The sequence below is a fragment of the Chlamydotis macqueenii genome, chromosome 28, assembly GCF_036417535.1.
Source record: "Chlamydotis macqueenii isolate bChlMac1 chromosome 28, bChlMac1.mat, whole genome shotgun sequence".
Classification (NCBI taxonomy): domain Eukaryota; kingdom Metazoa; phylum Chordata; class Aves; order Otidiformes; family Otididae; genus Chlamydotis; species Chlamydotis macqueenii.
In genome coordinates this window covers 1,905,361-1,931,893 of record NC_141583.1, presented here as the reverse complement: position 1 = coordinate 1,931,893, position 26,533 = coordinate 1,905,361, and the positions used below count along the sequence as shown (strand labels likewise).

The 26,533-nt window shown below is 48.5% G+C and overlaps 1 protein-coding gene and 1 long non-coding RNA gene across 5 annotated transcripts in view; one reads left to right on the top strand and one right to left on the bottom strand.

Moving 5' to 3' along the window:
- LOC147597273 (uncharacterized) overlaps positions 1–26,533 on the top strand; it is a 42,384-nt gene that overhangs the window by 15,222 nt on the left and 629 nt on the right. Inside the window, exon 3 of the long non-coding RNA XR_015261243.1 lies at positions 23,153–23,207. This is a non-coding gene — a long non-coding RNA (uncharacterized LOC147597273). The remainder of the gene's footprint in view (positions 1–23,152; positions 23,208–26,533) is intronic.
- PLEKHO1 (pleckstrin homology domain containing O1) overlaps positions 8,856–26,533 on the bottom strand; it is a 34,541-nt gene continuing 16,863 nt past the window's right edge. For 3 of the 4 annotated variants that reach the window (XM_086768223.1, XM_086768226.1, XM_086768225.1), the window contains 2 exons: positions 26,182–26,283; positions 24,417–25,654 (listed from right to left, as the gene is read on the bottom strand). In XM_086768223.1, coding sequence (XP_086624349.1) covers positions 24,890–25,654; positions 26,182–26,283 — 867 coding nt within the window. In that variant the 3' untranslated portion in view covers positions 24,417–24,889. Of the gene's footprint in view, positions 9,570–24,211; positions 25,655–26,181; positions 26,284–26,533 lie in introns of those variants that run through there. The other variant, XM_010115985.2, reaches the window with a different exon arrangement.

The window sequence follows — 26,533 nt, the reverse complement described above, 5'->3', positions numbered from 1 at the left end:
TTCCTGATTCGTTCCCGATCTGTGATGCTACCTCCCAAGAAACGGTATCTTTTCTTTCCTATGACTCGATTTTTAGCAACCTGGAAGGAAAACTCCAGAAGGAGTAGCCCTTCCATTTCCTTCTGTATCATCTTCCTACATCTCCAGTAATATAAATAATCTTGTAAGTGATATAAAACATTTCCAAAAAACATACGTTGAAAGCATGAAGCACTCAAGATCCTCTGCCCAAACAAACTCCTTCCTTCCCTCACTCTCAACATTTTGGTGAGCACTCAGGCAGCCTCATCATTTGGATAATTAGAGGGTGCCAGATGGCTGTAAATATGTTCACAATCCTTTTTATCCAGCTCCCTTCTATCTGGCACGCTCCTTGCTCTACCCTGTAGCAAGCACCTGCTCTGTTCCAATTTGAAGAGTCTCCCTTCTACTCTCTTGGTCTAAGTTGGCACCTCTAGTTTTTATTTTCCCTTTAAATGATACAGGACGTTCTTTGGGACTGTTTTGTGCCAGGTAATACTTCCTCGCGATCACTTTCACCATCAATTAATTAATGACGTGCCCCCTCCTGTCCTGTCGCCATTCCCGTGTATAAGCATCCACTTCCTTTATGTGGGCGTTACTGTCATCGAGCATATGAAGATCCAGATCACCTGCAGCGAATCGCGAGGGCATAGCACCTTCTGCCTATTTTGAGAACAGAGATCTCACGCTTGCCCTTTGCATGGGGGTAAATGGCACACAGAACGAGGTGATTCAGCCCAAGTCATGCACTGAGGAACTGGCAGAGTCAGCATTTGAACCACAGTTCTGGCTTAAATGCGTCCGTCCCTCTCTTCCCTGTTTCTGCTCCTCGTGGTTGCTGAATTTCACTTCTGTGTTGGAAGGTAGCTCTGATCCTATCATTTCACAGCTCAGCACTGCCCACGTCCTGGGGCCTGAGCCCCCGGTCTGAACCGGGAGAGTGGGGCCAGCGCCAGGCGGAGAGAGGCCGGTGCTGTGCTGCTGCCTGCCCTGCAGCTCAGGAGGCCAGAGCCGAGCTTACCCCTGGAAACCAGTTCAGAGTGGGCTTCCAAGGAAGCAGAACTGGTAGCCATGAAACACAGGGGCCTGCTGCCTTGCACCTCGTACTGCTCCACTTTATTATATATTTATATACGTTTTAAATATATTTATTAAGATTCAGCTGAAATAACAAGAATTTCTCTCCGATTAGAAGTTCATATAACCAAATATCTCATTTTTTTTTGCCTCAGAATTCATGAAGATTCTTCTTAAAAATAAACAATTATGCTGTGATACAAGGCAGGCAATTTTTCTTTGTAATGGAAACATTTCTAAACTGCTAAGCAGTAAGAAAAGGACGGAAAACTGTATAGAAGGCACCGTAAAAGGGGAAGTTGTTTTTAAGGCATCCTAAAGTACAGACAGTGATGTTTCTAAAACTAAAAAATAAACAAGGTCACAAGCTGTCGGAGAGTCTGAGGAAAGCTGCAACAGCAATAATTTTGGGTCACTGGATTGTCAGAGGAAAACCGTTGAGATGATACATCTGTTTTTTTAGATTTTTAAATACGTACATGAGCTATCACTCACATTCTGTAGAACAAGGCATTATCAGCTCTGTTCCGTGCAGCAGATGCTCCAGTTTGCTGGAGTGTGGGAGACTGGCCCTTGCTCTCCAGCCTCTTTGGTTCCACCTCTCATGTGCCAGAGTTCATTTGGTGGTTTTAAAGAATTCATGTCTCATCCTTTCCGTAGGAGCCTGTGACTACATTTATGAACGGGCACCCAGGGTGCTCTTTCTGCCCCAGCGTTGCTAATCATTCCAAGTAAGGCATTGCCCAGCTCTGCAACTCAGTTTCCCCCCTAAAAAAGGCAATCTTTTCTCCTTTTTTACTCATAAAAAAGTAAACGTTTAGTCACATAATTCATACAGAAATCCTAGATACATGCAACATCTTATGCTGAAATTGTACTAGGAATTATATTATTTGTCTACATTTTCTATTTTTTTTCAGCAGTAGTGCACTCCAGGGCCCAGGTGACGGCTACCTGGATCTGCTTGATGGATTCTTCGGTTCTGCAAAGCAAATTCTGGTTGACAAACATTGTAGATCTACCCGTGCGCACCAGAAGAGAGTACTGTCTTTGGTTAAAAAGATGGATTCTAAGAAAATGAGACTTCCATATGAAAAGTGCTTCCTGTCCTGGGAAGCGAAGGATTGGTGTTCCTGGTTTGGCCCAGGAAATACGACAAATCAGCTAGTTGATACAGTGCCCTGAATCCCAATCACGCCTCGGTTTGCGAAAGAGAGCCAGCACCAGTCCCTCACTGGTGTGTGATGTGCTGTGTGGTATTGAAAAGCTGCCTGGTTTCATTCCAGCAGTGGCTGCAACCCCTGCAGCGATCGATAGGCAGAGCTTACACCTGATGACAGATCTCTCTATTCAAGACTAAATTTCTGGAGAAATTAACTTTACTATTACATAATAGATGAGGAGGCCGCTGCTACAAATCAGTATTTTCCCAGTAGCATGCAGTCAGATTTAGCTGTGATTTTGCCTCTCGTTGAGTGGCTGGTAGGTTAACTCTTCACTGAAAGGCGGGAGGGAGCAGATGGCAGAAGGCAAATTTGCTTAGCTTACTTGAACGAGGAGACAGATAAACTGCTTTTCCTAATGATACATTTGACATACCGAGGCTAAATGCTATTTTTATGAGCCGTGCTTCTTGTTTACAGAACTTTACGATTTTGCTTTCCTGCGAACAGACATCAACCTTAAAAAGTGACCCTGCAAGGATGAGAAAGCAAGCAGCCAAGAGCAGGCATTCAAACCATGCTTTTCCAAGAACCTGCATGATTTTGAATACCATCTCATGATTTCTGGGAAGCATGACTCCCAGATTGGACTGCAGAAAAGGTAGACAGTGCTGAGATTATATATAGCAGCAAGTGGGCTGGAAGGAAGAACACTTGGCTCACAGGAAGTGGGAGGCTGTTCTGAAGAAATCGAGTGACTTTTGTTACAGCATAAACAGCAATGAAACCAGGCTTGCCTCCCCATCGCTGGTTCTAACCTTTGGGCAGTGCTGCCTCTCCATCTCATCCAGTCAGGCTCTCTCAGCACTCAGCATTGTCGGTATTTTCCTCCCTGCTGAGACTTGTTTGGGCTTTACAGCAACAGGGACTAAAGAAGTGCTGGGGAGAGCTAGACAGAGACGAAGGAACGCCCCGGCCACTGGCCTGCTGGGGTTAGATTTGGTGTACTCTGTTTGATTCCTTCCTCCCTGCTCACATACAAAGATCTGTCCCTTGGGGAGCAAGCTAACTCACCAAGCACACACTAAGACGTGCAGGATGCCACGTGTTCCGGAGGGCTGAGGCCAACCTGAGGCACCCGGTCCGCCCAGGAGGCAGGGACAGCTGCAGGGCTGCTCTTGGAGTAATGTCTGTATCCTGTGGATCCAACAATCCACGCTAAAAATTATGAAGCTAGGGAACTAGATACAACCAAAATTATGCATATGCTTAAGGGTCAGCAGCTTAACGAGGAAACGAAGATATTCTTGGTTATAAAACTGTCCTTCCTTTTTAGCGGTAGCCACAGGATTTCAGCTGGTGATGCAAAGCTTTTGAATTAAAATCGTGATTTCCTCAGCCCGTTTATGAACAGTGAGAACTCAGAGGGATCTAGCAGAGCCATCTGCTCATGAGTTGGAACTCCTGTTTGGGAAAAGGTGAAGGACCATCTTTCTCTGAAGCACCTTTCAGCTGAGAGATTGTCCAGCCGTCTCTGCTGTTTCTCTCCCCTGGCAGCTTCCCCATCCCACTGGATCTAAGATGTCCGGTCTGATGGCCAAGGGGGAGTATCCTTAGGGTGATGCCGTATGATCACATGGTTGTTAAAACAGGAGGACAAAGCCATTATGCAGATTCCCAAGTTCCCGGCTGTGCCTGCCTCACTGCCTGTCTCAGATGTGTGCTCCTTGTGTCCCTCATGCCACTGTATCTCAGCACCCCACAAGCCGCCTCATGAGAAATCTGAAGAGAAGTCACCGTGCCATGGCTCGTACTCACAGCACCCACCGTCATCATCACGCTGATCTTCTTCCAGTCAATCAAGACCCCTCACTGGTTCTCTTAGGCTTGTGAGGCTGGCAGGCACAGAGCACAGGGTGAGCAGATTTTTGAAGAAAAATCTGTAAGATACTACTCTTTAGGCTCGCCGTGGATGGAAGGAAAAATTCTGCCACCTAATAGCCAAAGGCTGCCTGCATCCTTCAGAATAGTAACTCCCTTCTAGGGCGTTTGCATTTTTCCTCTTTAGATAGTTACGCTGTGTGTTGGCCACGACTAAGTCCATCTGTTGAGAGTCCTTTAAATAATTATGTCCACATCTCTGCTGGATCGTTCCAATTGATGCCAGTCCTTTGCATACTGTTCAATACCATACTGTAAGCCACTGATTCTCGCAGCTCTGAATAATGCCCTCTGTCTGCCTGTCCTGCATGTATGAACTCTTTATTCTAACCGCAGAGCTATGAAATGTCTCCTTTCTGCCAGCCTGAAGGGAAGGGTTTTGGAAGAATCAATAATCATTTATATGCATAACTCCCAAGCCACTCGTGTCATAAGGGGTCTGAGCTTCAGCACTTTGAACTCTGACTCTTCTGACCTCATTCTTTTTTTTTTAAAAATTTTTTTTAAAAGAATTTTTTTTAAAAGAATTTTTTTTAAAAAACTATCTTGCCTCTGAACAGGGAAGAGTTGTTTCAAAACAGAGCAAGAGAGTTGTTTAAAAAATGAAAAATTAATGCAGTGGACGGCTCACTATAGTTTTTGGTCCCTCGGGGACGTTTTATAAAGTCAAGCAAAAGAGATATGCCTGAACATACAGCACATCCTTTGCCATTCTTGTGCCATGCTGAGAGAAACATTGCCAAAAAATATAACTCACTCTCAACCTTTTCTGTCCCAGATGTCATGTTAAACAGCAGAGGTGTCAAAACATCACCTCTGACCTCACGCAGAGGAAAGGAATCCTGGTGCTCCCGTGGAGGGATGCTCAGAGACTTATTAGTAACTCCCACGAACAGCTCTTCTAGTAACAGGCTGCGCCTTGAAAACGGATGTGTCGTGCATTGACTGCTTCTTAATCAATCCCACCACATCCTTTTATAGTGGATGAAGGATTATTATCTTCATACAGACAGGGGAAACTGGGACACGGAGATCAACTTTCTCGGGCAGAGTTGCCAAGGAATTAATAACTGAGAAGCTGCCGGCTCTGAGCTGCGTTCCTGGAGCTGGGTCTCACCTCGGTGGACCGGAAGCATTTTTGAAATGCTGACTGCTCCGTGCTGAATGCTCGCTGCACAATTCACACCATGCGTTCTAGTTCCCGAAAACAAACACTTGATGGCAGGAGCCAGGCTTCCAGGCTCGTCAATGCATCTCTTATTACCATTTCCCCTGCCCCTTTCAGTGTCTGCTACTCCTCCATCGCTTGGGGATAGATGTATATATAAAAGTAAATATACGTATACATGTATGTGTATCTGTAGCTGCTTTTTCATCTGTTTGCTTTCCTTAATATCCTCTTTTATCCCAGCTGCCATCTCCTGGTAGTCAGAGGAGAATTGCTTTGGGTTGTGCTCCAAAACAAATTTGGAAAGGAGGTGCAGAAAATGCAGGATTCGCCCAGATCCCCTCCAGGGAGGAAAGGAAGAGAAGGAAACTGAGAAAGGGAAGAGTGGGGGAACAGGGGAGTCTGTCTGACATGTAACCTGGGTATCACACATCCACACGTCAAAACCAAAGCCTGGGAGCTGCCCACAGCTGGATTCAGCTTCCCGTGATCCTGCTTCCACCAGAACTCTGGCAGGACAGGTGACTTCTGGAGCTTTGGCACCTGGAGATGGCCAGAGGTGACGTTAGCAGAGTGAGGGACGCAGTGCTCAGTGGTGTTGCCCCTGCAGTTCTGCTGCCTCTTTGCCTTTGCCTGGGGGTTCCCCTCCACCTGCGCAGCACTTTCTGCGACACAGGAGGGAAGTTCAGACCCAACAAAATCTCAGCCAGGATCCAGGCGGCCAGAGGGGATGGGAACGGGGACTGAGATGGGGACATGGGCTGGAAGTCTCTGCTCACCAGGGAGAGAGGAAAGATTGGCATCTGCTCAGGAGGGTTTGGGGAGAGATATGGTTATGTGCTTGTTTAGCCCGCGTTTGGCAAACAGCAGCCGTCGACCAGTCTGAACGCTGGGATTTACCTGTTGCACGGTGAGTGGCGGGAGTGCTGCACACTGGTTATGCAAATAGGTGAACGTGGCCAACCCGAGAGATGGCGTGGAGCTGTCAGCAAAGTGACAGGGTGGTGGCAAGGCCACCGCCAGCGGCACAGCCAACCCGAGCAGGCAGTTCGGCTGGGGATGCTCAGCGGTTGTGACCTGATGACTCTCGATACAGACAACCAGAGGACTGTCCCGACCAGTAACAGCACCGTGCGGGGTACTGCTACAGGACCGAGTTCCCAGAGATGAAGGAAACTGTGAGTCAAAACTGACAGCAAAGGATTGCACATGGAAAGGCACGAATGAGCGTGGATGAGTCTGTAAAAAGACTGCATTAACTCACCAAAGAGCCATAATTCCTCCTTCAAGAGAGTCCATCTGGCACAGACTCAGTGCGAAGGCAGTAATTAGAACAAAAAAGCAATATGTAACAAATAGAAATGAGGAGATGGAGGGACTGAGAGCAATTAATATGAATTAGTTTTATGAAGTGTATGAAATACAGAAGGAAAAAAGGCAACTTAAGACAGAAATCTCTGGTTGTCAGTTTTAGGGACAAAATAAGGTATATTTAAAATTGTACTTAGAGAAAAGAAACCCAGGACTTTTCATGGATGGAAAGACTAACACTATTCATAATTATGCAGAAAAAGCCAGAAATTTTGAAGATTTCTCATTGAAGTTTGGAAAGAATGATGTGACAGAATCATACAGTGATGATGCGCTATTTTCCACTTCATTAGTAACAGATAACAGCAAGTAGGAAAAAGTGTTTAAAGCAGCCAGTCTATAAAGCTGACACAGTGTCCTCAAAGAGCTAATGGAGGAGACCTTTGGCCAGCTAATAGTGACTGTTAAATATGTGGATTTGTGGAAATTTTTAGGATGAAAAATACCTGTTCTGCCCTAGTGTTCAGAAAAGACCAAGTGGAATAACCCAGGCTAGGCAAGCAGTCAGTCTTTGCAGAACCGGTGTGTGCAAAGCGAGTGACTCCCGTGTGTTAAGCGCCTGCAAAAAAGTGTGAGAGGTCTGTGGTTATTTGCACCCGCCAAGGCCGGCTCACCCATCTCCAGTGGGACCCTGCCGGAACTTACCTGCCGGGGAGCCCCCGCAGTCATGCCAATGTGTTACGGCAGCGGAAATCCTAAACCTGGAGACCGAGAATGTAGTAGGGCGTGATGATTTGTAATGGCAGTTCCACAAGTGACAGGACTCTTCCTGCCTTGGGGTCTGAACTGGTCTCTTAACTCTAAAGTGTCAACAAGGTGGCCAGATTTGGGAAGCAGTCTCACACTTTCCTCTAAAGCATCCAGTCCTGGTCTGTTCTGGATGTAAAACACTTAACTGACGGGCTTTGGGTCTCATCCAGACTGGCAATTCCTGCGTTCCTATTAATTAGCTCTGTAACTTGCTCTCAAGAGAGGGGTGCTCTGTCTGAGGAGAGCTGAGGCTGCATAATGACTTTTACCTGCAGAATTAATTCAACCCAGGCCCGTTGTAGCTTAAAAAAGGGATTAAACATCTTGTGGATGGTCTGGCTGACGGTGGCTCATTAGGAAGATGCAGAGAGACTGCAGGAGGGGGAGGTATGTTAGTAACACCATCGCAATACGATCTCCAGAGTCCTCTCTGCTCCTAGCCTGCAGCGAAGCCCTGTGATTGTGCAGTACACCCAGGAGCTCAAGGGTAGCATCCAGTCAGATTTGGGTTTAGCTCCCATGTGGTGTGGAGATGAGGGATGAAAATGGGTTGTGAGTGAGGTTTGGTTTGCTGTTACTTGTACCGGGGCTTTTCTTTGGTGTTTTCAGAGGGATTCCATGGTGTGGTCACTTGCCTAAATCTAAGGTTGAGCCCCTTCTTTGCTGTTAACTTCAGTGGCATTATGCAAGTCATCCTCACTTCATACCCCAGAAGTGACAGAATAGAACCGTAAACTCTCATTCTCACTGAAGAAGCCTTTTCTAAGCACTGGGCTATTTTTTAGAGGCTGGATTTAAAATGATCAGTGGTTCTCTCAGCTTTCATGTCGTTCCTTTCCCGAACACTCAGTAATAGCTCTTTACAAGCATTGTTCCGTCTGGATACGCATTAGCACTTAACTGCTGTCAGTCTTGGCGGTGCTGTGTTAAGTTCTGTCTCTGCTCTCTTTCTTTTCCGTGGCAAGCACTGCATAAAACAAAATAGGACTGCGCAGCATCTTTCCTAGATGGAGAAATGAACCTGCTTGTGTCTGCACGTAGAAATCTTATTAAAAATATGGGTCCTAACCCAATCACTGCCACTTCCAATCACCTGTGATGCAATGAAACACCCAAGCTCACTTCTAAAAACCAAGCCCAGTAATGACAAAATAATCAAGAGATTAATTAGTTCTGTTTCCTTCTCTGTAGCCCTAATTCAGGAAAGCACTTAAGCCCATGATGAATTAAGCATCTGTTTAAGTATTGTGCTGAACAGGGAAGTTCCCCGAATCAGTATCTGGTATCTTTTTCTTGAGGTGAAAGATTAGAGATAGAAATGCCCGTCCAAGATTAGTCTTCAGGAACAAAAGCCCTCTGGCTGATTAACTGGGGTTTTTATTCAAAATCAGTTACAATTAAATTCATTACAGAATCAGAATTAGGGATTGGTCATAATAAATCATCCAGTCTGTCTGTCCAGCTTAAGGCAGGATCATTAATAGTATTTTGTATCATAGTCCCGTGTCTTGATTTGGGATCAGGTAGAATCGTGGAAGTCAGAAAGGAGCCTTTATGAGGAAGTGCCCTCAAGCAGTAGATTTCTGTGGACTCGGGACACTAACGGAGAGGTCAGTGTCATCCAGAGGTTCTGCTAGGCTGTAGGAAAGGGTTCTCAGAGCACAAATGCCCATCAGTGCTTTTTCAGCTTCTTCTTGCTACTTTCTTCTTAAGTTCAGTCTCAAGTGTTGATATTTGAAGGCCTTTTCTTCTTTCTTTCTCAGATGTTGATCCCAGGGCCAGGAAGTGTCGCTGGTGCTGATTGTTTGTAGGTATAATCCTGCAACTCTTGAATCCCCAGCTGCTGGACTTCTGACTTCTGTAGGTGGGGAAGTGCTAACCGAGCCACTCCTGGGCAGATCTTGTGAACGGTTCACAGTTGTGTTCCCAGCGCTGCTTGCATCGGTTCCGAGGAAGGACTGTAGCCTGATTGGCTGTACGTGTCCTGGACTGAGAGCGTGCCGAAATGGCCAGACGAAGATCAGAGACCCACACTGCAAGGCACTGCGCAACACAGCACAGAAAAGGATTCCTTCCTAAAGAGATACAAACGCACACAAATGTGCATACATGCGTATTCCAGGGAGGCATTTACATATGATCGCTGGACACGTGGACATCTGACACATACTAAGACTTTTCCTTTTTTTTTCTTTTTATTTAGGGAAGTGGGTCTGTTCTTGCTGAGCTTTAATTTGAAAAACTGGTTGGAACTTGTTAAGTCAGTAATTATTCTTGTGAATGTAGGTCAAACTATTTTCTATTTTTTCCTCTCCCTCCTGGGACTTGGAAGAGGATTTCAGTACTCCAGTACTCCAAGGATAGAAGCACCGTGCTTTCCGTTAGTGAGAGACAAGTCTCAGTAACAAAGCAGAAAGACTTGAGAGATTCAGGATAAATATACTCCTATATGCTTATGTAGGTTTTCCTATAGAGCAACTTCCCTTGAAGCAGGAAATTTGCAGAAATAAAGCTGTCTTCTCAATACACTGCAGTTTTCAAAAGAGTCCAAGATTTTAACAGAATGTGCTGAAAAATGGAGTGTTATGATACGGGAGTTCAGTGTAAGTGCGTTCCGTTCTGTGGAGAGCTTTCCTCCGCCCAGAGAGCTGCCCGTTCACGTGCGCTTAACAGGAGTAAATCCCTGGCACTTCTCTGAGCAGGTAATTTACAGGATCCCCACCTTAGTATCCTCGTTGTCAACAGCCCCTCTATGATCAACGGAAAGATGAGCCTCTCCAGAGGAACATTTTATTGCAAAAGTTCAAACTAATTGCCCCATGGGGGTAAAATTGATAAGGCACACACACAGTCGTGCAAGCCAGCTTCAGTGTAGCTCCAGGCCACCCTCTGCTCCCGGCCTGAAGGACTGGGTCTTCATCAAACTGCTGATACAAGTGCTCAGAAAAAAATTCACCCCGCTCCAGTAACATAAAGGAGCGCATTTGAATCCCATTGGTTTTATTTTAAATGTGTTCTGAACGCATTATTCAACCATATTTTACCATCACAGTTGGGATATGAGAGGGCCTATAGGTTTCCACCTTTTACAGACCTCCAGAGATAGATCTCACTTTATCTTTTTTGTCTTATTAGAGGAAAAAAAAAAAAAGCAACAACGACTTCTGCAGTGTCCTTCATCAGTAACTCCAAGAAATACTTCTGCGCAGCAGGAACTGTCGGCCGTATCAGAAAACCGTATTCATCCACCCACCTCACCAGGCGGAGAGCCCTCTGGCGTGAGTCACAATTGCTTATGCTCCTTTCTGGGGTTTGGGAGCTTTGCTTTTTTTTTCCCCTTAATGCAGTGGAAGGCTCCAAGTCTGGAAATTGCTGGAGAACTATGACTTTATCCACCATCATTCTATTACTGTGAACTGCTTTTGTAAGATAAAATTCCAGGATGTGGAATTTTTTCTATTTCTTCTTTATACCAGAGTCCCTTACCTCACTCCAGCAGTGTAAAAGTTGCCTCCAAGTGTGTGCAAATTCTATTTATAGCCACCAAAATCCTCTTAATAGTCATCTTCTGCTTTAAAGAGGCCTTGCCATAATTCAGAAATGTTGCAGTTGCTCTCTTTATCTGGCCTGTTACACCAGAGATACAAGACTGCAAGGGTCCCCAGCTCCTCGACGCTTGGGGACCAGTGGGGCTGTCACCAGTTCTCACCATAACCGTCATGATTTCTTACCTTGGGGGGCCACATTTCTTCTGTCCCTCCAGCCTTGCTAAGTGGAAGGAGGTCAGGAAGAGGATCCTGATAGAAAAACCACCATGAGACTTTCAGATACGCCGGTTTGTTTTCTTTGTTTTTCTCAAGAAAAATGAGGACAGTGTGAAAATGGTCTGTGGGCCATAGCTAGGAGACCGGCTTTCCATCTCCAAAAAAGGCCCCCACACGCAGCGTGAGGGATGGAGACTGTGTAGGTCTCACCCCCCAAGAGGGGAGCGCAAAGCAAATTAACAACAACTCCCTTCAGGCACTGCAGAAGAACGTAAAAACTAAAAACTTTGACAAAAGGCCCAACTTTTTCTGTGGAAAAATCAATGGAAAATACACATTTTGTCATTGTTTTGATCAGAAGTGTCTGTGGAAAGTCTTCAGTTCATATCCCCCCCCAGACGTTGTTGACGGCTGAACCAGTCACGAGATGAAGATAGTTTCCATTCTCTGCTGCTGTACGCACTGCACGGCTGCAAATCCAACTTCGCACCTTGCTGTTCTCCCTGTTCTGCCTGGGTCTCTGCTTTGAAGTGCCTTTCTAAAAGCTGGCACGGCATCACCTGACGCCGAGCTTGCCCCAGACCTGCTGTGGCACCGGAGTAGATGGTTGCTGCTAAATCTGAGCTGCTTTGCACTTTAGATGTAACGGGCTTGGGGGAGCAGGGTCAGGCTGGCAGAGCGGCGGACTGATTCCCTGTGCGATGGGGGGGGCTGGCTAATGAAATATCTCTGAGGATTCACAGACAAGAGTCTCTCCGTTACTTCTTCAGAAAGGCAGGAAGGGGAGAGAAAAGGGGGTTTGCCTGTCTTTGAGCCAGGGCGGGGGAAATAACCCAAAAAAGCCGCTTTGGCTCGGCTGCCGGGCTGGGTGGGCGCGTGGGTGCCCGCAGGCACCCGGGGATCCTCGCGCTGCGTCTCCTTATTTGGCTGGGAGCTGGAGCGTGCCGGGGATTGGCTGCAGGCGGCGGAGATGGAGAAGGAGAAGCAGGCGGAGGGTGAAGGGAAGCGAGCGGCAGCTGACAAGGAAAGCAAAACAACGCTCACACGCTCGTTGGCATCTGTCGAGCAAATTGCGGCTATTTTTATAGGAGACACTTTGCCGACATCTTAACTCAGAATCCAGGGCCCGATCTGGTCTCCCCGAGGTGCAATGAGAAATATCTCTTCTCAGGCTCCCTTCTCCCATCGTGCTTGTGTTTTCAAGGCACAGTTGTGCAGAGCTGTGTGTAAGCAGGATTTCTCGGCCATTAACAGGCTTCAGAATTGTTCCTTTCTGTGCTGCTCTGCCAGGGTGCTGTTTATTCTTATAACGATACAATTTTTTCTCTGCAGAGCTGAGATAATTGACACAGTGGACAATACAGCCAGCGCTTTCTGGGAATGGCAGACTTGTTGCTCCTGCGTTGGCCAAGCGTGCCCTCTTTGTGCAGTGTTATTCCCGCATGGATAGACCCACAAAACCGGTGTGCCATGCACAAAGCAGCGTCTGTGCTCTCTTTGGCTTTCAAACTCCATTAGGGTTCACTGCAACACGCCAGTGTCTTTGGGAATGCCGTCAAAGGCAGGGGACCGTCTAAGGGGCTGGCAGGGAGGGAGCAGAGAAAGAGAGGTGGAAGAAAATAGCCAGGGGTGAGGAGAGGTGATCAGACGCAAGACCGAGGACAGAAAATCAGCTGAGGCTGATTCCAGGATGGTGCGATTATCTTGGAAGTGAAGACCAGAGTAAATGTCCAGAAACAGATACTTTGGGAAGCTAAGTGATTTGTAGGGCAAGAAGAGGGAACAGGAGGTGAGATTCCCAAAAAACTAGAGACATCAGCAGTCATATTGGCCCTTTAGAGCTCTTCTCAGAGGGTTTGTAATTTCTATTGCTTGGCTAGTCCAGCAGAGACGGTTGTCAGTTATTTTTCACGCTGCTGTTTCTACTTTTCTAACTTTAAGTTCTACATGAGAGTCAACACAGAGCCTTGGAAAATGAGGGTGCCGTTTCTCCAGACTACCTCGATGCAGGAAGCACAGGAAAATCTATCCAGTCTGGTTTTTAGACTTCTGAAATATCTTGGAACAATGTTTGAATTTCTGAGGGCTTATCCAAATGAGTCCTGAACACAGCACTTTTTAAGATTTTCCTATCACAAAGCACCAGGCAGCTTTTCCGCGCAGCTGGTGACCGAACGACAGCGGGCCCGTTGCAGATGCGCTTGCTCGGCCCGCAGGTTATGTGTGGTGAAAAAGAGCCTGGCAGTTTGTGCCGCGGAACGTGGTTCCTGCTGCCCCTCCGGGTGCCAAACTCGCTGCCGGTGCCTTGCGGCTCAGGCTGAGCGGGTGCACCAGGTCCGTGAGCGGGGAGAGGCCGCGGTGTGACGCGGAGTAGTGAACGGCTCTGCGTATGCGTCTATGTGTGTGTCTGTCTGTCACATATTTTTGCAATATCTGGACTTCTCTGGTGAGAAAGACTCCCTGTGGAGACCCCCTTCTTCATCAGACTCTGCATCATCGCAACAGACAGCTCAGACTGAGCGTCTGAGATTAAAAAAAAAATATGGGGACAAGTTTATACAGCGGGTTATTTATCGTGACATGGCCTTGTTGCCTAAGCATAACATGTGGGTTGATAAATCAGGACTTTTCCTTTAGGGTGGATTGCTCTGATTTGTAAATCGCTGATCGGATCTGTAAATCTCCAGCAGGGTTAATAAAACCAGGCTCAGATTTATACATTGAGAGCAGTGTTTGCAAATCCATCAGTGGGGGTGGAAAGCCTATAGGCCAACTCCTACAGCTGTTGAATGTTTTGTTCTCCATCTGATTTTTAAGAGAGTGATTTTTTGAAACCAGTCTGTAAGACTTGGCATCTGCAGGTGAGGTTGCTGAAATATGAACCAAGAAATAGGACATTTCGTAGGCTTTAAGAGCAAGCCTAGAAGTCATGGAAGCTTAATGTGGTTTTGTGTGTTTTAAATCTATTTTTCCAACCTGTTCTTCCTGTCTCAGCTCGGATCACTGTTACTGTAAAAACAGCCTGCGCGCTTTCTTTCTGCAAACTACCGGTTACTGTTGAAGAGGTCATAGAGAACAAACCTTCTCCCTTGGTACCAACAGATAGGGAGATTTTACTGACACCAGTAAAGAGGAATATCCTTCCACAGGAAGGCACAAAGTTCAGATTCAAGCCCAGGTTATTAAATCTGATACAGGAATTGGTGGGTGAAAATACCTGGTGAATACAGGCAGAGCGCTCGGCTCGGAGCCCCACAGTGCGTCACACCCCGTCCTGCCCCGTACTGCGTCGCTGCCCTCTCTGCTCCTGGCCAGAGTTGCTTCAACCCGCTGTGAGCCTGCAGAGGGGTCTTCCTGGCAGCGTTAGATCGCTCGGTGACACTCATCTTGGGAGAGCAGGCTCTGAGGTAGGTCACAGCAGGAAAAGAAACAAAAAATTCCCTTGATTCTCATGCTGCTGGATGCGGTGTGTTATGGCATATTTTAAGGAAACATGTAGGAGGGAACTATAATTCTAAGAGCTGTAAAATGTCCAGGGCTTGAGCTGGCGCTGTAAAAGATGCAGCCAGTGGTGCTGTAGGATCTGCTGACTCTCTGGCAGTATATGTGAAATAAAAATGCTGCAGAGGGTTCAGGTGTGAGTGGCCAGTTGTGACTGTTACTTGGCAGTAACCGGGAAGTGACAGGTTCCAACCTAACCCCGCTTTCCGTTAATGGCAGAGCTTTAGGGCGGAAATATTCAGAGTCTCGGCTGAGCTGTTGGCTGCTGTCTGCCCTCTGGTAACCTCCTTTGTCGTCGGCCTCTCTCCTCCCAGTCCCCCAAACACAGTCCTCTTAGACACTTCGGGACTTAGTGGATCCCATCGGAAAGGCTGGGCCGGGCGGCTCGGGCGTAGCGGGTACGGCGGCATTGCCAGCTGTTGTTCATGACCTTTCAGCTGTTCTGCTGCTTTTCAGCGTGAAACAGAGCTTGCGCTGCCTTTTTTTAAAGGCTTCCACTCAGCAGCAGGGCAGTAGGCTGTCTGAAATACGAGGAGAGTCGCGGGGGAGAGACCAGTATCATGTTGGCACTGCCTGGGTTGCAGTAGGTCAGGCGTGGTTCTCAAGTGCTTCAGTACTTTTAAAATTGAAACTAAATGCCTGTCCCACCTTAACCACTGCTTTAATAAAACTGTAAGGAGGTGACTTGCTTTCGTTTGCTGGCAATAGCAACTTGCCATTAACGAGGGCTGTTGCAGCATTCCCAGGGAATGCTGATCGCTGCCCTTACCGGTCCCAGTGACACACTGGTTTGTACTACGGCCGTGCATCTCACGGGGTCAGGAGTGTAGCCCTTCCGTTGCAAAAGACTTTTTGTGGAGCAATCCACTTCATCAGCGTGAAAAAGTGCTTGACATTAGTCCTGGAAACATCACTCGATTCTAGTTATATAAAACCCATTAAGAAAGACTTCTTTTTTAAATTTCCCTTTAATTTAAAAAATTATTTTCATCACAGCCTTAAAATCAATCAAAATAAACCGAGCTGCATCAGGCTGGAACAGTGTCCCAGAGTCTGTACATATGGAAGGTGTCATTTACATAAAAATCAGTGCAGATTTTTTTTCCAAAAGCAACAACAAGTCCATCCCCCCTCCCAAATCCCCTTTTTAAGAAGAGGAAAGGAGATCCTGAAATACAAGTCAAAGAGGAAAACTGAAAAATCAAGCAACAGCAAAATCAGTGTCATGTTTGTACGTATTCTTTTGAGCAGTTGCAGCAAAAAAAAATAGCACCTTCAAAGGCCCTTTGAGCAGCATGCGTGGAAACCAACGCTCTCCAAGGAGTCTGAGTGGATTAGAGGCGTGACGGGATGTTTTGCTTATGGACACGAATCATCTCCTCCGACTTTTAATGTCTGGGCTTGCGTACAGTTAATGGAAAGAAATCAATACCTGTAGGAGGTGATTTGTCCATCCCAAGATAAGCACCTGAAATAGTTGAGACTGCTGGAGATGCCGTTTCTGTGGAAGGGAGTTAACTGACTAAAGGCAGGCAAAGTTAATCCCTTCCCGACTGACCTGGCTTTCACTGGCATTTGTATTCCGAAACCATTTAGGCGTTTTCGGAGAAGGGAGGGACCCAAGCCCTTACATTCCCTTCTTGCTTTTTTGAAAACTCTTGCTTTGCTCTGAGCCATGGCTCGTTAGGGGATAAACCCCATGTGGCTCGTTAGACAGGAGTATTCATAAAGTTCAAGGTCAGATTTCCATTTGTTGTCTTGGTTCGCAAAAAAAAATTGATTCCTTCAATTATTGGATGCAGAAAAGTGAAAGAGGAGAATGTTTCTTTCTCACACAACAAAGTAGATGTAAGGGTTAATGCCGGGAATTCTGATTAAACGGATTTTGAACCATTCTCTAATATCTACGCTTCCTTGTGCTTTGACGTTCTATCGGTAACTCCTGGAGCTGGTCCTTGCTGGGTGATGAATCAAAGCTAAGTGCAGAGGATCTTTGGATTTCCAAGTAAAATGGGAGGCAGAACACTGGGGTCACGTGTTCCTACAAGTTTCATAGTTGGTGTAAGTTAACGCAGCTCTGCAGGAGCTGGTGCAGCTGAGGGCCCGTCGTGGCTCTTCATTCTTCCTACAGGCAGGAGCTTTTGGAGTTGTGATGAGGACTGGGTTGGCAGATCAACATGTTCCAAACAAACCTTCCAGCAAATAACTACAACTCTTGAGTCCCTGAGATCCTTTGCTTTTGCCAGAAGGCCGGGAATTGGCCTGGGTTATGGGCTGGGCTGGGCTGTGACACAAAGCCCCAATACCTCGGCATCACGCCCGCCCTGTTGCAGCACGGAGGACAAATCTGCAGGCTCTGCTAGAGGAGCCGGACTCAGTCCCATGCTTAAGCGCGTGCTCAGATCTGTGGTACCAGTGAAGGGGGTGAGAGCCTGGGAGCTTCACGGAGCTGGAGCAGCCTGAACTTCACCTATCCGTGCACAGGCCCCGGGATGCTTGGAGCGGCCCTTCAGCCCGCAGCCGGCTTTTCTGCTCCTGCTGCGCTCCACTTGGTTTATTTAACAGATGTAACAATGGCAGGAACAGCATTCCTCCCTTCCCTCTCCCATGCTTCCTTCAAGCAGTGCAGGAACTCCTTGAACAAGCTCAGCACGGTCTCCTAGAGCACACTTCTCCGAGGTGTTGCCTGTTTGTTTTTAAAGACTGAAGTCATTGTCTCTAAACCCTTTCTTTTCTCACCCCGTCGCCCCAGCTTTGCTCCCTTTACATCGTAGTCACTGTTTGGTTCTTGCAGCTCAAACACAAATCGCTCCCAGTCCTCTGGAAACCATTCATTATTTATTTGGAGGAGAGGATGGGGGCCTTTAGGCTTTTTCGCCGCATTGCCAATTGAAATTCGGTGTCAGCTGGGTGGGTAGGGGGGGCAGGTGGGTTGGATGGTCGATGTCGTCTGCTCTCAGGGCCCAGATGTGGAGCTGTAGTTCCCAGGAATATGCAGCCTTCAAGTTTTCTAGGAGTATGTGGCTGAAACAACCAGACAGGGCCCCGAGGGAGAGGGGGAGAAAGGCTGAGGCCTTGCTTACCGCCTGCTGGGTGTTGGCACGCTCTGCTCCGAAGGGCTGGACGGTGTGTGAGGAGGCAGGGGGGAGCTTGTGATGCAAATCCCTGTGAGCAGAGCTCTGCTGGGAGTCTCTAATTAGGGGTCATGGTCCTCTGTCCCTCAGTGGATCTCTGCCATTTATAAATTGGAAGCTTTCTTTAAGAGGGCTTTCTGCCGGGTTTTTTTTGGAGGATCAGGGAAGCTGTGAACTGTTTCCCTGCAATGGAATCATAGAAACGTTTAGGCTGGAAAAGACCTTTAAGATCATCCAGTCCAACCATGAACCTAACACGGCCAAGTCCACCACTAAAGCGGGTAAGCTGGTACAAGCTTTTGAATTTTAAATTTAAAAATATTCTACAGCGAGATCAAGGGCAGGTTCCTTAGTACATCAGAGCTGTACAGAAAGAAGGATTTGGGGAGGGGATTTTGCAAAAGTCTTAAATAGTGCTCAAGGTTTTAACACCTGAGAAAGAAGCATGGGGCAGGGGTGCTTCAGGAAACAGCTTCGGCTGCGTGCTGTGTGCTGTGCTCGGTGCTGAGTGGGACCCCCAGGCACGACACCGAGATGAGTTGTTACTCAGCTGAAGAACCCCCCACTCTTTCTCCAGGCCCTGAACGCTTGCACATCGGACACGATGACAGCAAGGGATGTGACCTGCCCGGCTTTGTCACCGAGGTGCACTCTGAACTGGGTAGTGGGGGTCCGGTGGCTGGGTCCCAGCTAGTGTGTCTGGGGTTCCAGCTGCTCCTCTGAACTGCCCCGCGCCCAGGAGCCACCAAAGCCAGCAGCGCTAGGCTGCGGAGCCGCGGGAGCGACCGCCCTGCCCGTGGGACCTGGCAGTGTCTCTGCACAGCGTAACCGTGCTCTGCTTGCTCGTCTGATGGCAGGCATGTCTCAGTGGTGAGAGCAGGGTAAGGTCGAGCGTGTGTAGGGCTGTGCAGTGAAAACTGGCCTTGGCAAGCATCTTGCAGTTACGCGAAGTGAGAGCCCCTGGCTAATCGCACAGTTCCTGCCCTCCCATCACCCTTCTGAGCAGAGAATGAGACCGGAGGAGCTTTGGAAACCAGGAGCTGCTGAACTGCAAACACAAACTGAGAGAGAGAGGATGGAGAGCGTGAAGGAGAGGAGCTAAGAGGCAGTCGGCTTTCTTTTCCCTGAAGTCCCTGGGAGGTGGTTGAGGGGACCAGTTCCACGAGAATCCAGGGTTCCATGAGAATCCAGGGTTCCTCTGAGACCCAGAAGTGCTGCTCAGCTGGTGGATTTCACGGGGGAAGACTGAGGAGGAGGAAGGGAGCAGTTCTGAGAACGCTGAAGTGCTCAGGGCTCTGAGTGGATTTGCCATTTCTTTGTAATGTTTTGTACACGTTTGCATAATACTGTAGGTGACAGCTGAAAGGGAAGAAAGTCAGAAATCAAAATGAAAGGCTTTTGGAAATGTCCCTGAAGGAGAAGTTGGGAATGATTTTCTGGAACAAAAGCAGTCTGGAAATTTCCTTTGTGAAAGGGAGTTTCAGTTCTCGACACAGCTCAACACCTTAATCCCTGACTTCTGTTTTAGGCAGGCAGCGCAGCCCCCGCCTCCCCCAGGCACACACAGAAGTCAAGCCACAGTCAGCACTTCTGCGATACCAATTCCTATTTTACATTTATAGCTGTTCATGCACCAACCACTTCAGGCATTCAGCTCGCTCTGATTTATGTGTCAGCTCTTCCATATACAGAGAACTGAGGCTTTTCGTTCTCCTCCTTTCAGTGATACCAAACATGGGTGCTGCAAATAGACGCGGTCAGTAAGCCCCGGCCCCCTCCCTGTCACAGATGCTTGTTCCCTCGCGAGCCAGCCTGACGGCTCCTGAGGCTGCTGCCGTGCTGCGCTCAGCACGGCCAGGGCCAGCTGCCTGCCCTTCGCGGGGTCGCGGCGAGTGCAGTCCTTGGAGGACAGGCTTTCTTCAGCTGCGAGATTCCCTCTGGGCTCAGGCATGTGGTGCGCCAAGCAGAAAGGGATCCTGCTCTTCAAATTCTTGAACTGCTTTCATAAAAATGATCTGCTCGCGTTTGACACTGCTTGTTCCCCTGGCAAATTTTTCCTTGCAGTGCTGTGAAGCGGCCCAGGCGCACACCCGGGTGGGGAGTGCCTGCTGAGCCACCGTGCCTACCGAGTTATTCTCGGCACAGCCACCTGCCGAGTGCCGCGCTACGGCCGGGTGAAGGGTGCCCGTGGGGCCGACCCAGCCATCCGCGGGGACGCTGCCTCTGCAGAGAGGCTGGCGCAGGTGCAGCAAGGGGAAAGGAGACAGGAAGGAAAGGTTTAAGCAGCAGACAGGCACAAAAACAAAATACAAAACCACTCAGCTTCCAGGTGGACTCGGCCCTTCATTCTGTTGTGTGGAGACCGGGCGTAAAGAAACTCGTCAAGTTTGTTTTACTCGTGTGTTAACATCTGACCGTCCTGGAAAATTCCTGCCCAGTGCCCAGAGCAATTCTCAGGGGCTTTCGGACAAGAACAGCAATGCTCCCAAAGAGTTCAGAAGCTGAGATTACCGCTGCAGCTCTTGAGCTTCATGTCTTGGAGGTGACTGGGAGGTTGCCTCGAGCTGCAAAGCGCAGTCTTCCTGCAGGCCTGCTGGACTGAAGCGCAGATTTTCTGTTTGATATTCTGGGCTGTGCTGGAAATCAGGGTGAATTGAGGCATTGCCTGACTTGTCCAAGGCATTTGGGAGGAGGTGGCCACAGGCCGGGCCTTAGAGCACGGCAAACCCTCATTCCCGGCGGTGTGAAACGTCGGTGCCCAGACATGTTTTCCATTTGAGTGACTTGCATGATAAAACTCAACCAGGCTCCTGCACCCTCACAGCTCTCCAGAAAAATCTGCTGGCATCCTTCTCAGAGCTTCCAGCAGCAGTTCAAGGACAATTCCCTTCCTTTGGTGACTTAGGGGTGTTACAGTACATGGACTGCAGATCCCTTCACAAGGAAGATCCCTTTTTATGGCAGCACCATAAATTCCTCCCCATCCCCTGGTGCAAGGACCCTCCTGGGCAGCAGGGAGCTGGACTGGAAGGGGGTTCCCGCTGCAGCCCACCCTCCCTGGTGCGAACGGCTCCCTCGGCGTAGGCGTGCTGAGAAGAGACTGGAGAGAAGCACTGCGCTTGCGGCTGAATCATTTTTATTATTGCAGTTTGTAGGGGTTTTTTTAAAAAAAAAACACACAAAATTTCCACTCGGTCCTTTCGAATGTGGTTCAGTTAGAGAAAAAAAAAGGGTGAGAATCACTGTGTTCGGTGCCTTCCTTAGCCATTTATGTGGCTAAAACCAGAGAATAAACTGTCACCGAGGGTGAGCTGGCACCCGCTGGCTGGGAGGAAACAGGTTCAGCCCGCTTCTCCCTGCCCTCAGGAAGGTTCCCCTCCGGCAGACCCAGCCGCAGCTTCCCCGCCGGTTCTCCGCTCAGGAAACTTCCTCCAGAAGGGAAGAAGTCGCAGCACTAACGTGACTGGCATGTTTTCCATACACATGCCATTCTTGCTCGCAATTGGCTTTTTGCGTCTAATCCCAGAAGCGGGATTGACAGAGGGGAGAACTTTGCAAAATTTAGAATAAATAAAAAGCGGGCAGAATCGCAGCCCGGGTGGGAGACGGGGAGAGTGATCTTTCAGTCCTTTCTGTTTGAGCAGTGTCTCCAGCCAGAGGCTCCTAACGCAGGGATGAGATCAGAGATGTTCTTGTGAAGCACTGATAATCCACAGTGCCCTCTCCTCGGCCCCGGTGTGCGACCGGCTCTCGGAGCCACGGCCCAGCCATAACCAGTGCTCGGCAGCATGGGGGCTGAGCCCAGGGCCGATGTTTTCACAGCTTGGTCATCAGACCCGCTTGGAGCCGGGCATTTCTGCCTTGTGAAGAATTCCACAATTCGAGTTTAATTTTGGTTTGAATGAAAACAATGTAAAAATTGCCTGTGGAAAAAGTGTCAGGCTTCTGGAAGAGGGGCAGTTGGTAAAACAAAATGTTTTATTTTGACTTGGAGAGATTTTAAAGGAAAAATTCACATTTTGTAGAATACAAAAATATTGCCAAGTGAAAAATATATGTTTTCTACTCTGAAAACTCCTGGGTTTTTTCTTCCTAAGTTATTCCTTTTCCCTGGGCGCTGTCAGAAATGATGCTTTCTAACACTTTCATACTCAGAAAGAAAGTTTCCAGTCAGTTTTGGAAACAGCAAATCTTCCTAAGACCCTACTCAGCAGTGATGAGCTGAGGTGGAGAGAAGGAGGGAGAAGCTGATGTGTGGACCTGATCTGGGATCTTGTGTTGTACAGTTTGAAAAATCGCCCTAAATCGCCTTGTACTTGTGCTAGCCTGATGCACTCTGTTCCCCGCGGTGCGGAGGAGGGCTTGGGGTAAGACACGAACAGCGGGAGAGCCGGACATCTTCTGGGGCGAGAACGTAGTCCTGGGAGCAGAAGAAGCTGCCGCTGCTATGGTTGAGCCGTGGCTCGGTACCCAGCCAGCACTCTGTGTCCAAACGGAAACGCTGCGCCGAGAGCCGCTCCCAACTCGGCCCTGGAGGTTTTCAGACTAGAACTAGGGAATTGCCTCCTGGGTTTTGGCAGGATGAGAACTGCAGTTCTTCCTAACTTCCTAAGTGGGCTCCACCATTTCCTCCGAACCTTGTTCTAGTTAAATAAAAAGCCTTGCACGGGTTGGTCCGAAGAGCAGAACTGGCAGTATCCCCGCCCAGCCCTGACAAGTGTGTACCGCATCCCTTTTCTCTGGGCAGCAGGGACCTGGGGATGGCAACGCTGTGTCCAGACCTCCAGGTCTTGTCCCATGTGCTTCAATCCCGTGGTCTTGTGGAGGCAGCAGTGCAATAAGGGTGCCCTGGGTTACCTGTCTAACAGGAAAAGTCACCTGGTTTGGGTGAGCGCTCAAAGTTTCATCCCTGCCTCTAGCGCTGTTTTGACCCTGTTAATCAGCCAGTTTTTGTATTGCCTTGTTCCTTAAGAAAGGCTTGAGAGCGTTTAATGAGCGCTGTACAGTCAGGATCAGCTGTATTTTCACACATACATTTTGACAGCAGGCCAGTCACCACCCAGATCCATCCCAATCGGGTGCAGTTCAGACCTCCAGGTTTTAGACTAGCTTTCTCATTTTGAAAACAAGGCTAATTTTAATTGTGAATGTCACATCTGGAAAATATTTGCATATTTTTCTTGTTCTGTCAATCAAAGAGCTGAATGGGAAGGGTTTTATCAGAGTGGCTTACACGCATTCTTTTTAAATCTCTTTTAGGGATTATGTTTTTTCCTCTGATGCATCCAACCAGATCCTTCAAGTGATAGAAAAGGTAAGGAAAAAAAATTGAAAAGAAGAAAAGTGCTGGAAGGGTGACATGTACACCCCTGGACAGCTGTAGCATGCAGCTCTGTGCCCAGAGCTTTGGTGAATGAATCTTCAAAATCGTCCAACAGTAATTGTCCAGCTAGCGCCAACAGTAATAATTCTACCAGTAACTCTAACAGGAAAGCGGGAGAAGGACTGGTTAAAACAACCCAGAAATGCTTTCTTGGCAGCACTGGCAACTATACCTCAGCAACATGAGCCTGGACAGTAGAGCTGACCAGATACAAGGAAAGTAACCAATCTCCCTTCCAAGGGAGGCCAACCGTTAAAAGAAAATAGGCAACTGCGACCAGGAAATAACTCTGTTGGCTTTAATATTTTAATGGATTATTTGCAATGTAGGTAAGGGAATTAGGTTTCCTTTAAAAAAAAAAAAAAGTAACAGTTGGATGTTACCACACTGGTGTACTTTAAGCCCTGTGAGACATCTTAACATCCTCCTTTCTTGTCTTTCTGCTTAAAGGCGTGAAAACTGAGCCACCTATTTAGCAAAGTGCTTGGCATCACCAGGATGAGGGTATCTGAGCTCTCGTACAGGCTCAGCTTTCATTGCAGCAGGCCTGATTCTGATCTTAGGGCAGCAACAAGGACGAGCTGTTGCGGCCTGACTGGCAGAAGCTGAGCCTGTGCATGCTTGAGAGAACAGAATCAGACCTCCCAAAACTACTTTTGGCTCTCGATTTCCGGCTGCTGCCTGTACGCAACCCTGATTTTTTCATTTCCCCTCAGCTCAAAGAAAAAGAAAAAAAAAAAGTGAAATGAAAATGGAAAAGCCAGAAAACAATCCCCCAAACAACCCATACGGGCTGTTCCTGAAATTCAAGGCTTTGATCCTCTATTTGCACAGAAAGGAAGACATATAGCTGCTAACTCCCGTCGCGCAGGGCCGAGGGGGTTCTGTGAGGCGTCGACGCACAGACAGGATCAGTTTGAACACAGATTGCATACCTGTTGCCCTTCGGGAGGGCTGTGTATGTACCACAAGAGTAACAGCTGCCGACCCCAGAGTTCGCAGAAGGGACCTGTGCCGGGACAGAACCCCGCGAGCTGCAGTCCAGCGAGCGCGTAAAGCTTCAGAGCAGCCTGAACTTCCAGGCATCTTCGAGACAGTTCCTGGATAACGGGGACTTCCAAGCACTGGCTGGGACAGACACCTTTTTTTGTCATTTATTTCCAAGAGGACAGCGAGGGAACAAGACGAGACTCTTGGTCAAGGAGCTGTAAGCAGGATACAGCTCAGACTCTACAGCAGCAAAGCCAGGGCTTATACAGCACAAGAGCATCTGTCCCCATTGTTATGCGCGTGCTGCTCCAGGCATGCAGGGGCATTTTCTAGGAACTGGTGCTTTCTTCCGTCCTCCAAGCATGACAGAAGTTGGGCGCCTGCGGTGCAAAGGGTGCTTTTTAAAAAAGGAGGTATAAACTGTAACTAAATTTATTGAAACACAGGATTGTTTCGTCGGGGGATGTGATGGAGAAAAGGAAGAGTTCAAGCTTTGAGAAGCAAATTTGGGTGAGAACAGGCACCTTTTCACTCTTTTGAACACTGTAAATAATAATAATTAAAAAAAAAAGACCAAATGGCCGCCCTCCCCTGTCCCTCCCTCCCAATCCCACGGCTTGCCTTCACATCATGCTCTTCCTGTACTGAGACTGTGAGCTCTGTTTGGGTTTTGAGTCCGACTGCTGCAGTTCAAACTGTTTGTACAGGTCCCTCAACTCTTTGATCTCCTGCAGCACCCTCTTGGCTTGGCTCCAAGTGGAGGAGGCCTCCCCCAGCAGCCTCTCAGATTCCTGCAGGATCCTTTCAGAGTCCGACTTGGAAGATGATGAGGAAGAAGAGGTGGTGGTGGTGGTGCTGGTGTTGGAATCCTTGGTCTTTCTCTTGCCTTCCCCATAGCCCTTCACCTCTGTCAGCAGTTCCTGAGTTTTTTCCAGTTTCAGTGCAACCAGTTCTTGTATCCGGGACAGCTGCTCTGGTTCTGCAGAGGCAAACTGAGCCTCCAGCCCCCTCCTCAGCACCGCCCGGTGCGTGGAAGAGTCCCGTCGAGACAGGATTTCTTCCATGGAGGCACATTTATTCTTTTCTGAGTGCGAGAGCTTTTTGGGGACCTGTGGCGTGTACATGGTCCCTTTGTCAAAGGAGTCATTGCGCTGCCCAGATCTGTCCCATGAGGTCACCTCCCGTCTCGGGAGGCTCCCTGTCCGGCCTTTCTCCGATGACTTGACGTTCTCTGAATCCGACCGGCGCCGGCCAGCAGTAAGGTGTGCCACTGACTTGTCCAGATCCACCCGGAAACTCTCTTCACAGGTGCTGTGATCCTCTGGAGAGGCGTCTTCCTCCTGGATCAGGTCGAGTGTCAGCATGCCATCAGAGGTTGAGGTAGATGCCTGAAGAAACAGAGAAAGAAAAGTTGTGTTGTCACAGGAGCAGGCGTGGCTGCACACTACCACGCACACTGCTGCTGAGCGTCTCTTATACCCGAGATGCGCATCACCTGTACCGGGATGCGAAGACACACCAGCAAGTGTGACCCAGTGCCACAGCCCCAGAAGTGCTGGGTCCGTGGTTCTAGCTGAGACGCAGATCAGCTGGACAAACCATCTGTGCTAACCCGTGCTGAGCTCCTCAGCCGTATGGCTGTTCTCCATCAGGAACTTGAGGGAGCATTTCATCATCAGCATCAGGAGAATGAGTGTCAGTGGTGGCAGGCTAGGACTTTGCAGAAGGGTTTGCACAGTGCAATGGTCTACAAGAATGGGGGACTAGATCTGATGATCCAGGACTGCCCTGGGCCTTACGACAATTTTCAGTTCAGGCTAGAGCGCCAACACCAGGTCTTCTTGCATTTACTTACAAGTGAAATCGTTACGAGGGAATTTTACCTGAACAGGCGTCTGGAATTTGTTATACGTACCACAGCCATCAGATGTCCCCGTGTCGGAGGGCGTCGGGAGTGCTGTATTTTTGCTCTGTCCCGGGTTGGGTGGGCGAGGTAGCTGTCCTCTTCGACAGTGACCTAAAGGAGTGACAAAGGCTAGTGAACATCTGGGAGCACAGGAAATATGAGCCATTCCTGGTTTCTGTGGCTGTGGTCAGCCAGGTGCACTGTGGCAGATGATTTATTCCTCCGGGATTCCCTTTCCCTCGTGACCTGGCCGTATGCTGAGGGTGGGCTCTCCCACGTAGCTCTGGGTGAGGGCTGCCCGGCAGGAGTGCTCAGCGGGCAGAACCCTAGGTTGCAAACAGTGAATCCCCAGCTCAAATAC